The sequence below is a fragment of the Sinohyriopsis cumingii genome, chromosome 3, assembly GCF_028554795.1.
Source record: "Sinohyriopsis cumingii isolate HCF-2022 chromosome 3, ASM2855479v2, whole genome shotgun sequence".
Lineage (NCBI taxonomy): Eukaryota > Metazoa > Mollusca > Bivalvia > Unionida > Unionidae > Sinohyriopsis > Sinohyriopsis cumingii.
The window spans coordinates 124091843-124103862 of record NC_142963.1 but is presented as its reverse complement, the minus strand read 5'-3'; the positions used below and the strand labels follow the sequence as shown (position 1 = coordinate 124103862).

The following is a 12020-nucleotide window of genomic DNA, read 5'->3' as shown; positions in this document are numbered from 1 at the left end:
CTTATCACGCATACATTATATGTTCGAGTATTTAATTAATTTTTAGGATGCTTTTTTTTACATTGAATTAGGTAAGAGAATAATGTTGCTAATTATATTTGCTGTGCGAGTACACAAAACTTAACAAACATAGACACTAGGCCTAAATATCTGCTTTTGTTGCGCGGGATCTTCGCAGAGATCTGCTACTTCAGTATGTTATAAACTTTAGCTTGCCAGTATGTTTGAGCATTAAGAAAAAAAAAAACCTTTACTTGTTGAAACTAAATACTTAATCTCGTTATTCAAAACTCAATCACGCGTGGCTTCGAAAATCCTGAAAATACTGAGTCTTTCACCAGACTAAGAAATGCGTCCGTTGTTCACTCGATAGAAGCAATAAGGTAGCCAGTGTCCGCTGCGAGTTTCAAACAAAAGCTACGAAGAAAATTGATGCTGAAATTTCTATCATGATGTTGTCAGTATGATGTTGTTTTAACCAATTAATTATTCTTTATTAGTATAACAAGTGAAAATATCACGTTATGACGTCATAGAACGAAAGTGCGTCATATGGCGACGTCACAGTAATCAATATGACACTTTAGAAGCGCTGGATCCAGTACAACAATTACAAATTTGAAGCGTTTGTTAAAATGTACACTTTTTCCTTCAATTACTTTGAAATGTGTTTTGTGTATTGTATACCTGAAACCTTTTAATAATTGCAATCTTTTGATGGCTTTTAAATTTTGCAAATGATTTTCTAGTTACCACAAAATAACTTTTTTATTTTAGAACCAGTCCGTCGTCCATGTGTTGGAAACGCATGAAACCGACTCCCACGTGATCTTGATTTGACATTTTTACTGCAATATTTTAATAATTTGCAACAAAATATAGGTGTTGAGGTCGTTCAGATAGCTATGACAGCTAAAGTATCACCGAAAACAGGTAACGAATGCAGCAAAATGTGTTCTTTCATTTAAATTACCATCACCCACGATCCCATACTGCAACGTGATCCGCCATCTTGTTTATTTTCATTCGTCGGCTTAAGGGTATATTATTTTCAGCAATCTATTTCTTTAATATTTTAAACGTGTCGCCGATTCCCCTATCAAGGGGTTTAGTCAGCAGACATTGGGCGAATCGCAAGTAAACACGTCAAAGTGGCCGTCACAGATAAGGGTCAGTCAAGTCCTGGGCGAGATCGCCAGCGCACGGTCACTTCAAATCCCTGGAACAGCATGAATCATGTGAATGGCAAGAGAGAAGATGAGGAAATGGACACTTCGACAAAAGAGGGTCTGCAGTTCCATTAACACACTTGTGATGCATAAGAAAAAATTTGTGATGTTAGATATAATGATAATTTACAGAATGGTCTGTAACATACCATTTGTCCTGCAAAAATTGTTCCCGGCACCCCCACCCCCACTCCCGGTTAAGTTATTTCTGAAAATAGAACAAAAATAGCTTCACAACTAAAGTAATGCACAAGTCGGTACAGGTGGATGGGGGATGGTACTCTGAGTGTGATGAAGTGGCTAAAAATTATGGTAATAGTGATGTCCAATTTCTTTCAGTTAAGTATCCTGAAACCACATTCACTCGAATCAGGGAAAAATTAACGATAGTACCTCTGCAATTAGGTTACACATGGTATACCAGAGTGCTATGGTGTGATGCATTTTAAAGCTTGCAGTCAGTGAGTATGGAAATAAAAACACTTACCTTCAAGACACTATATATGTCTGCTGTCTTTGCTCTTTATTAAAATGCATTTAATTTAGGAATAACAGACCAAATTTAAAATTTCATCACAGGTTAATAAATATGTTATTTTTAAGAGGGTCAAAGCAACAGAAATAACAAATTAGTAAATAAAGTATACTCCTTTTCATGGTTTTTGCTCATAGCAGGTACAAACAACTTATTTTATTGGCTGCAAAAAAATAGAATTCTCCAAATAGTGGGCATTTTTTGGACATTGTATATATTGAAAACAATCCAGTAATGGAATTTTTTTGGGGGGGTGGGGTAATGAAGCAGTCACTAGAGAATATAACTAGACTATTCTTGAGGTATAATTTACAAATGTATGTGGTATATAAAAGGAAATTTGGGGGAATGTGCCTTGGCCAATCCAGAATTTGCAGCTTTAATTATTCACAATTTACAATTATGAGTGTATGTCCAATCCAAAAGTCATATTATGTATAAAGCTTGTTCTTATTCATGTTTTATTCATGTGAAAGTTGAAAACAAAAGGGATTGGTAACATCTGCCTCCTTACTTTTCAAAAGAATTATTTAAGGACAGTGTAACACAACAATCCAGGTATTCCTTTTAAATGCCTACCTGTATTAGAATTTGTTTTGACTAATTCATCAAAAAGTATTGTTTTTATGACTGAGGGGGTATGGATGCTTCAACAGCCTGAGCTGTGAGTAACTCTAAAATCTTCAAAAATTTCTTTTAAATTATTACAGGGTGGTGGGTGAGGGTCTTATTCTTCAAACAGAAAATAATCACATCTGTGAAGATACAAGTATAAATTTGTATTAATCTTTTTTACTACTACATTAATTTCATATCTAAATGTATCAAGCAGGTTTGATACTAATTTGTAGCAGTAATAATAGTAGTAACTGCTGGTATCAGGTAGCAGTAGCAACAATATTTATATTCATTGAGTGTATAGTTGCTACTGAAGGAGTCTGTCATTTTTCTCTCAGTAAAGTACCTTACAATAAATCAACTTAATATACTATACAGATATGTATATTTATTATACTGATACGGTGATTTCGTGTTGTCAAAGATTTCATTGTACTTTATTGATAAAACATCAAACTCTGGTTGCTACCTCTACCAGGTGCTCAAGGGAGAGAACTGATACATTTTTGGTTAAAGCTGATACGGAGGGTATGTTATAATACAGCCCTATTCCCACGAAATGAAGATAAGTACCACAATATTTGTGACACATTCTATATTTAGATACATAAATAAAACCTCTCCTGCATGACACTCTCCATGATCCACACGTTTTGTGGATTTTTCATGAAAATATTCTCTTAGCTATATCAGATTCTTACCAATAACGTATAGTTTAAAAGAAAAGCCAAATGGTTTCCTTTGAACAGGTTATCACGTAAAATGTTTCCACTCTTTGTGAAATTATCCAATCAAAGTTAAAAAAATGGGAGCCTCATAAAGAGGAGTAAACTCTTTGTACAAAAATAGTAAGATGGTGGCACTTGGCCCTACTGATGCGCCCTCTAGTTGCGTTATCGCTATTTAATTTCCAGTTTAAATGACTGGGGGAAATGAATGATAAGCAGATGTCATTAGATTCCAGGTTATGCAAGGGTAGTTACTCTGATATTGTGGTATTAGCCAAAAATAGGATGGTGTATGCTTCCTCCTAATGTTGAGAACTTTGTATATGTTGTACAAAGTGTAAATCAACTTGAAAAATGGATGCTACTTCCATAGCACTCGCTGCGCCATCCAGCAGAAACTTATCGAAGAGAATTAAGGATATGCATCTGTAACCACTTGTGATGGGGAGATTTTAGGGGGATTGTTGCTGAGAATGGACCAAAGCGCGAAAGTACATGTTGAGCTCAGACTGAGAGACAACTCAAGGTGTTCCAGTGAAAAGTAATAAATTGTGTACAACAAAGTTTTAAAGTCAACACCTGTCAATTGTGAAAGCCACTGGAAAAAAAACTGTCCATACTTCACATTTTGACCATATTTGCCATTTAAGTACCTTACTGATTTTGAATGGCCACTTTTAATCAAAGTTTATCCTTTGCTTCCTGTTTTATACACTTTGGCAGATGCCCATCATTAAACTTAGGGTCTCATCGAAATGAATGTGATTAGATCGTTATTGGTTCAGTGGTTGGTTGTTTCATTGAGTATTTTCAAACATCAATATCAGTTGCTACATGTTGCATAACTTGATAAATATGCAATCAGGTCAGCCTTGGTCATTTTGATTGTTTCTTTTATGAAATGTAAAAGGGTCATGAGCCCTTCGATACATGTACAATATAGCAAATGTACAGATTACTTGAAAAAATATGCAGAATTTTATTTTCCAAATGATACTGAAAGAAAATAAATTTAATTTCAATTTGAATTTAATTGCTTTCTTTGTTTTTGGTATTGATTGTTTATATAGGTAATGCTCAGTAGTCACATTGTCAAATCCCAAAGGTATGCATCTACTGAGAATCCCTTTCTTTCTCGTTTTGGCTCTCATACTCCATTGAAAAATAGGAAGTTAATAGCAATTCTGAGGAGGAGAATAAATCTTTTAAAGTTATGTCATCTTTAGCATCAGTTTGGACTACTAACAAAGAATCCCATATATGAGCTCATGACTAAAAAGCAAATGACTCTTGAGATTTAAGATTTGACTCAAGGTTTTCATTTTGATTCATGAGATTTTGGCATCACTGGTGAAATGACTTCAGTTTTAAATCAGTTGAGAACCCTGTATGTGTGTGTATATATTGTCATTCAGTGGAGAGATTTTTTTTCTTCAGCATGTGGCCTACTGAGATTATAACCCAGGTCCAAAGACTGAGGAATATAATGAATAATGCATAGTGGTCATTTATTGTCTTGAACTAATTTAACAGCATTTTGTCAGAGCTGTTTCTGGCTAATCTCAGACCAGCAAATTTTACTGAAACTCCAGGCCACACAAATTGGTGGATCAGTAAAAATTCTTGCTGGTTTCTCTCAGGAAGGTTTACCGAACATATCTAATAAAAGAAATACATTCTTTTATCTTTTTTTGATTTATTGATTGGTTTATTGTGTCACCTAAGACCACATGCTTGAAGAGGTACTATGAATGCCTTAGGTCTGCAGATTTTTACAGTTAGGATAAGTCTACCAATATTTATCATGGCATATACTTTAGCCAACTGATTGTCAGCCCAGAGCTTGTTTGACAAAATTCTAACCTATATCACTTACTGTAAATACTCTTATGTGTTCTGGTGATGCATCAGTTTTATTTCATTCTCAATAAACAAAACCATTCTTCATCTGGAAATGTATTTGATTGATGCGGAAAGTAATTTGTGCTGTATTGACACAGACTGATAGTTTGCCACTGTGCACTGAGGTTAAGACGGTACAGAGACAGCATAACTGATCTTGAAGAGGTACAAAAAATGATGGGACATAAATCTTGCTGGTGACATTGGACAGAGTGGTTCATTCATCTACATAAAAGAAATAAGAAAATGCATGGGTATAGAAATACAAGAATGCTTGGCTCAGTTAACTTTACTTTGGGTCAGTACAAATTTTTTATGATCTACCTGTTAATCAGTGAAAAGAAATTTCAGACCCTGCTCTGTCTTGTGATAATCCTTGTAAAGCTCTCAGTGTGTTTAGCAGTTGTAATAGCTTAACAGCTGACCATTTATTTTAAGTGGAACCTATTTTGCTAATGTAGGTACCTGATTTCATATAAATGCTTATCAAAATGCCACAATATGTTAACAAGATCAATAGTAAGGTTTATTGTTGTTTGTAGGGTATTGAATTTTTTAAAATAAAGTTTATATTTTCACTGTCCTTGATACCTAAATTGTGATTTGATCATCAGTTTAAAGGGTATTTTTTTAAAATAAGTTTTACTAAAAACACAGCAATGCTGGTCTAGACTACTGAGGAATGGTAAAGATGAATAAATTGTTTGTTTACTTGTAGAGTAATTATTAATATATTTAAAGAAAGAAGCATTGATAGTATCTTATTTGAAGAAGAATATTGTAATTATTTTGTAAAATTTTACATTGCTAATGAGACTCAGCAAAACTGCCATCTTCAGCTTCTTGTGAATTGTTTTGGACCCATAGATCAGTGCTTTATGATTAGAATCTGCTGTATACTGAACTAGAAATTAGAATAAATATAATTGAAAATATATACATATAATTATGGTGGTGATGCCCTGCCATTTATATAGCTATAATCGGTGCTTCCCTTTACCCTCAGTTATGCATCATAGACCCCCAGATTTTTAATTTGACCCTCTGTTCTGATATCAAGACTTTTTTTTACTCAATCTGACAGTAAGCTGGATACCAGGAGCTTCATTGGCTGGTGCATTATATTTGCATCCATTTACTGTTTTTTTTATTATTTAAGCACTCACATGTTATTAATAGCTCTGGAGTATGAATAGATAAAATCTTTGTGATGAAAACTAAAAGTAATACAAATAATAGTATTATAATTTGTACGTCTAGTTTGAAAGTTTTAAACCTGTGTCTTGCTATTAATATTAGAAGTTTTCGTTTTATTTTTGGGTTTCAGATGACGACGGGCAAGATGGTGGGGGCGATATCACTGTGCCAGTAAATGGCGAGTTTACAGATATAGGAGGAGCAAATCAGAATGATGAGGAGATGGAAGAAGGTAGTCTGAATGAACACAGTATGATAGGAAGATATATGTAGCATATTTATGCCTGTTGAATCGGGTCCCAAGTGTTTAAGAGTGCATTTCAAAACTCGTCTTTACGCATATCCTTTTCATAGCTTGGGTATTGAATATTCAAACTCAGCTGCATGTGGCCTAAATGTTTGGCCTTCTTTATTGCTCTTAAATATAAATATTTTGTACACATTTTTACCTTCGAAAGAAAATGTCTTTTTCTTAGTAACATTTATTGTCTTTCCTTTTTAATGGTCATAATGTTAAATGTTCTGTCAAAGTTTTGATTTAAGAAGCTGCCATATCAGATGTTTTTAGAAATTGTTATGTTAGTACTATTTTGTACACCATTGCACAGATCCATGCAAAATTGAATGCCCACCCCAATACAGTTATAAATATCACGCAAATGATTTTCCATTTGCCTAACAACACATGTAATTTTTCGCTAGTATTACAAAGCTAAATCTGATTGTTATAGATCTTGATTTCTAGATGAACTACCAAAATCAGAGTTTACTAAGTGAAGTTTTGCAATGAACACTTTCATTTGCTGCATGGTTATTAAAGCACTTTAGCCATCAGTGCTTTAGTTGTATGATAGCAAACATAGTTTTTTGTATTCGGTTGATATTTGGTGTTAGTGTTGCTGTCATTACATGCTGTGCTAATGCATATAATTAATTACATTGTCATAATGCATGACACTGTGCTGATAATGAAGATAAAGAAATAAATTTTATGTTTGTTAATTAAAAGTTATGTATTACGCACACAGGGTTTCTATTCATTGATAACATTTTTCATATGAGGAAAACAAAATCTCACCTAAAGGTAGAACCACATGCTACCTCCCAGCTCTTAGTTAATATCAGAGTAGTAAGTTCCCTTCTGAGTGAAGTGTCTTGTAGAACTCACTAAGTTAGGTTGTTGTTGTTGTTAGGGTTTAATTCCACTTTTCAGCACAAGATAGGCTATACATGGTGGCCAGTATAAATTGTTGAGGAAGAACCTTTGAAAGAGGCTACTGGCAAACTTTTTCATATAACCACATTGGCCAAACCTGAGACTCGAACCCACACAGACAGAGGTGAGATGGCAGTGATCTGTAACAGTGAGCACTTTAGATCACTTGACCATTTGGGGTCCCACTATGTTAGGTACAGTAATGCTTATGCTATATCTGTTCACAGCACTTGACATAAAGGCCACGGTCAAGCCATGCCAGTGTTTCCATTTACCATCATTTGTGCATCAGAGCCCCCCCCCCCCATTTTTTAATTTGACACCAAGAAGAGTTTTTGGCTCTTAGTCTTGCATCCCACACATTCTTGCTTTTGCTTTGCAACAATTACTATCAAGTGACACAGTGGTCTTTCGCTAAACCAGGTAGTGATAACATTAGTTGTTAAGAGGTAAGGGGTATTACTTCAACTGAAAATGGGGTAGGAATTAGTTTAACTTTCAATCTAATCAAGTAGTAGTAAGTATGACCAAAGGGGTCTCAATGTTGAGACATAGTCCAGTATTGGTGCATTTGTTTTCCATGCATGTATCATAGATATTGCCCATACATGGAAATGATTTTGTGCAGCTATCTCTATCCATGCAAGAAAGCAAATCCATGCAATGCCTATGCAAGGTTGGTACTGGAGCCCACATGACTTTGCAGACTGCTATGATCATGCATGTCTTCAAAGATCCTGCAGTTGATGAGGCACTCCATTGATGGTCCCTGTCATTTTATGTGCAGCATTCAATTATATGTGCAAAGTTTAAACTGATAGCTTCAAACAAGAATTAATGACTGATTTATATAATAAAAAAGTGATCAATGCTTAGCTCACCTGGCAAAAGGCCAGCAGAGCTCATTGTATGACCCACCATCTGCTGTCCGTTGTGTGTTGTTGTAGGGTTTAATGTCATTTTTCAGTATGAGATAGGCTATACATGGTGACCAGTATAACCTGAGGTGGAAGAACCACTGACCCCTGAGAAGCTACTGGCAAGCTTTCTCACATACCCATGTGAGCCTGGCCTGGGATTCGAACCCACGCAGACAGAGCTGAGATGGCAGTGATCTGGAACTGAGAGCGCTTTAGGCCACTCTAGGCCCCTCCATAATATGTCTGCCAATACTTGCTTGTCAGCACTATGTATGCTTCATTTCTGATCAGATTTGATATGGAAGCTTGTATTGTCAAGACCTTGGACAAATTTGATTATGAGCAACATCCATACATATTGACAGGTGTGACCTTGCATCTCATTGGCTTAGCTTCTGAACACTTTAGCAGCAATAGTTCTGGTCAGATTGATATTTGAGCTTATATCATCAACAGATGGATAATGTTTGATTATGAGTGATATCATGTTATTGAAACAATTTTGGATCTATTGGCTGAGTTTGTGAACACCTTGGAGTCCATATTTCTATTCAGATTTGAGTGTAAGCTTATATCATTGAGAGCTTGGTGAGTTCCATTATCAGTGACATCCACGTCTATTAACACATTAACCCCTAGCAACAACTTTACAGGGCAGGAGGTAGTAGCCTACTACTGAGCTCTGTAGCGTCATGGTCATGCATGATACACTAAAGTGGGTGGTATTATAGAAAGGTAGACAGATGTAGCTCTACAATGATTCCAAATAATCTGGAATATCTAGTTGCACTACAAATTACAGAGAGAAAAACCTCATTTTTTGGACCCGACTTTTTTTATGCAAAATTTGCCCGTGGTCGGAATCCCATTTTGTGTCCGGATTTTAGACTTTTTGGTCTCGGATCTAAGGCAAACCGGTATGAACTGCAAACAAACAGATGAGCCTTTGCAAAAAGTAGGATAAGATGGGCATTTGGAATAAAGAGAGGTCTCCATACAAAAATAATGGCTCCGTTTAGCAAAAAACAAAACAAAAAAGAAGTCCAACTTTTAGCCTTCTGCTCATGCGCGAGTGAAATAGCCATGGAAAGATTCTGTTTCTGACACAACTAGGTAGTATGTTATTGAAAGATGACCGGGGATTTGGTGTTTTCGAGTCTATTCAGAAATAGCTTTCAAAATACATTTCCTACTCGATTTTCAGGCAAAAATGGCAAAAACCTTCAGGGGTTAATGTGTTAACGAGATGATTCTTTCTGATCAGGTATTTAGAGGCAATGTTTTTTCAGTTGGGAGCCATTTTCAGTGCTAAAATTTTAAAATTCTTGAGTGTTCACAAAATTTGAGTGCCAAAGGGTGATGTGCCTGAGATATGGTATGTAAGCATATATCAGCAACTCATATGAGTTATGTTATGAGTGGAATCATTGCATATTAATGAGATTTGGCCTATAACAGTAAGAGACTATATTTCTGATCAGATGTGGTATGTAAGTTGGTACCATTAGGAGCTCAGATGCATTTGATTAGGGGTGAAATTCTGACATATTAGTGAGATGATTTTGCATCTAGATGGCAGTGCTTGTGAACACTCTAGAGGTCATTGTTTTAACCAGATTTTGATCGACTGGCTATGTAACCTTCAGAAATGCTGTCAGGGTGTGCAGCTGCATAAATTGTGCAAAATTTAATAATTTTCTGTCCACCTAGAGCAGCAGTGGGGTCACTGACTTTTCAGAATACCCCTATTTTATGACATAACAAAACCTGTATCATAATATAGCCATGTCTGTTGATTATGAAAAGTGAAGCTTACATTGCCATTTCAATGACTCAAATATAAAACCTTCTGCTTGTTTTTATAATAATCATGAGAATGAATAAGAAGCAATTACTTTTACACCACTGTACATATTAGCTTATATTAAAGCGGAGATGCTTTCTTGTATAATCTTCTTGTATATCTGTAATTGAAATAAGCTCATAAAATATTTTTAAAAAATATTTTAAAACTAGGTCAGCAGCAAAGACACCACTGTCTAGCTGTTGCTCAAAATTGTTGTTTCTCATGATGATTTTTAGAACACATTTTCTTGGATACCAATTTTGGAAATGCAATATGATTTTCTTTTTTTTTTTAATACTTATCCAATCATAAGATTTTACAATTTTTACACTATCTCTCAAATTTAGCTCTCCCAAAAACAACTAAAGAACCATCTCACCTCTGTCTACGTGGGTTTGAGTCTCGGATTCGGCCAGTGTGGGTATGTGAGAAAGCTTGCCAGTAGCTTCTCGAGGGTCAGTGGTTCTTTCTGGGGATTTCCCAGGTTCTTCCTCCACCATTAATACTGGCCGCCATGTATAGCCTATCATGTGCTGAAAAATGGCATTAAACCCTACAACAACAACAACAACAGCTAAAGAAATGGTGGGCAATTTGTTTACAAAAAATGTAGCTGCCAACCCCTGAGTACATAAGCTGACTACTTATGACAGAAATACTGATTCCCAGGAACAAATACTGATTTTTAAAACTTTAATGCATATGTAACTATTTACATCTACAACCATCATTAAAGTAGGACAGTAACTTAATTATTTAATGTCAAAGATGCAAGTGTCGCACTCTTGCACCTTCTGAATGGGCACCCTGTCCATTTGGGTGCCCATTCAGAAGGTGTAAGAATGCAACACACACTCAAATGCAGGCTGTTTATTGGAGCCTTTTCCACACCTTGTTTTTTTTTAAATCATTATTGATTCCAACGTGTGATCTGAATTCTGTACAACTTTTTTGACTGAACTGTTTTCATTCTGGAGTAATTCTTTGCGATTTTGCTGTCTGGAAAAAAGTGTGAAATGAATCACCAGCAACACCAGTAACTGAAAGATGTAGGTTTATTTCCAGGCAAAAAATTTAGTAAATCAAACTTTGATCAATTTACATCAAGGTTCTGTCTTGTATTTATAAATGCCATTAAGGTAAAGGTCATTGACTACAGAAAGGAAAATGGTTTTACAATAACATTAGTTCTTCATCACAAACTGGACCAGATGGCCTGCACTTGCGCTTAGAAGCCTGTTAATTTTGAGGTGAACATTGGACCTGTTTACCTGTCTGTATTTTACTGTATTTGTACGGAATAAAGCCCATCCGTATGGTCATATGGTCATTGATCTGAAAATACGATTTGAGGTTGCCATATTTACTAACTTTTTAAAATTAATTTTTAAGCCGTTTTTATTCATTTTTGTTTCATTTTATTGTCTTTTCGGGCGTCTGCAGTCTGGGCTACTTCACTGATTTTAACATTCTCAACATCCGGTTGTTTAAACAAAGAAAATGCCACTGATGAGAGAGTTTCAGCATGAAACTGATGATGAAAATGGAAAGTCTAAACATAGCAGCATTTTGTACCAGTTTATAATACTCTGGCTGTGCCTTAAACCATTTTATAAAGAACATTTTGTGCTCTGCACTGTTTGCAACTTTGACTTTTCTTGTGGAAGGAATGCCTTCACTGCTATTGGAATCGGAAAATCAAGCAAACTTGGAATCATTAGTAATGGGAAATAGAAATAATTTGTCGATGATGAAGGGAAAGGAAGTCAGTGAACAACGCATACTTCAGAAGCAAATAACACGTGCTGAGGCGATGTGAGTTGATTGTA

General features: G+C 35.4%; 1 protein-coding gene across 3 annotated transcripts in view; it reads left to right on the top strand.

The window, feature by feature from the left end:
* The first annotated feature begins 564 nt into the window (after nt 1–564).
* LOC149803766 (ubiquitin C-terminal hydrolase 7-like) overlaps nt 565–12020 on the top strand; it is a 100822-nt gene continuing 89366 nt past the window's right edge. Inside the window, exons 1-2 of one of the 3 annotated variants that reach the window (XM_089953548.1) lie at nt 565–637; nt 6340–6441. In XM_089953548.1, coding sequence (XP_089809674.1) covers nt 6432–6441 — 10 coding nt within the window. In that variant the 5' untranslated portion in view covers nt 565–637; nt 6340–6431. Of the gene's footprint in view, nt 638–800; nt 934–1003; nt 1288–6339; nt 6442–12020 lie in introns of those variants that run through there. The other 2 variants (XM_089953547.1, XM_089953546.1) reach the window with 2 other exon arrangements.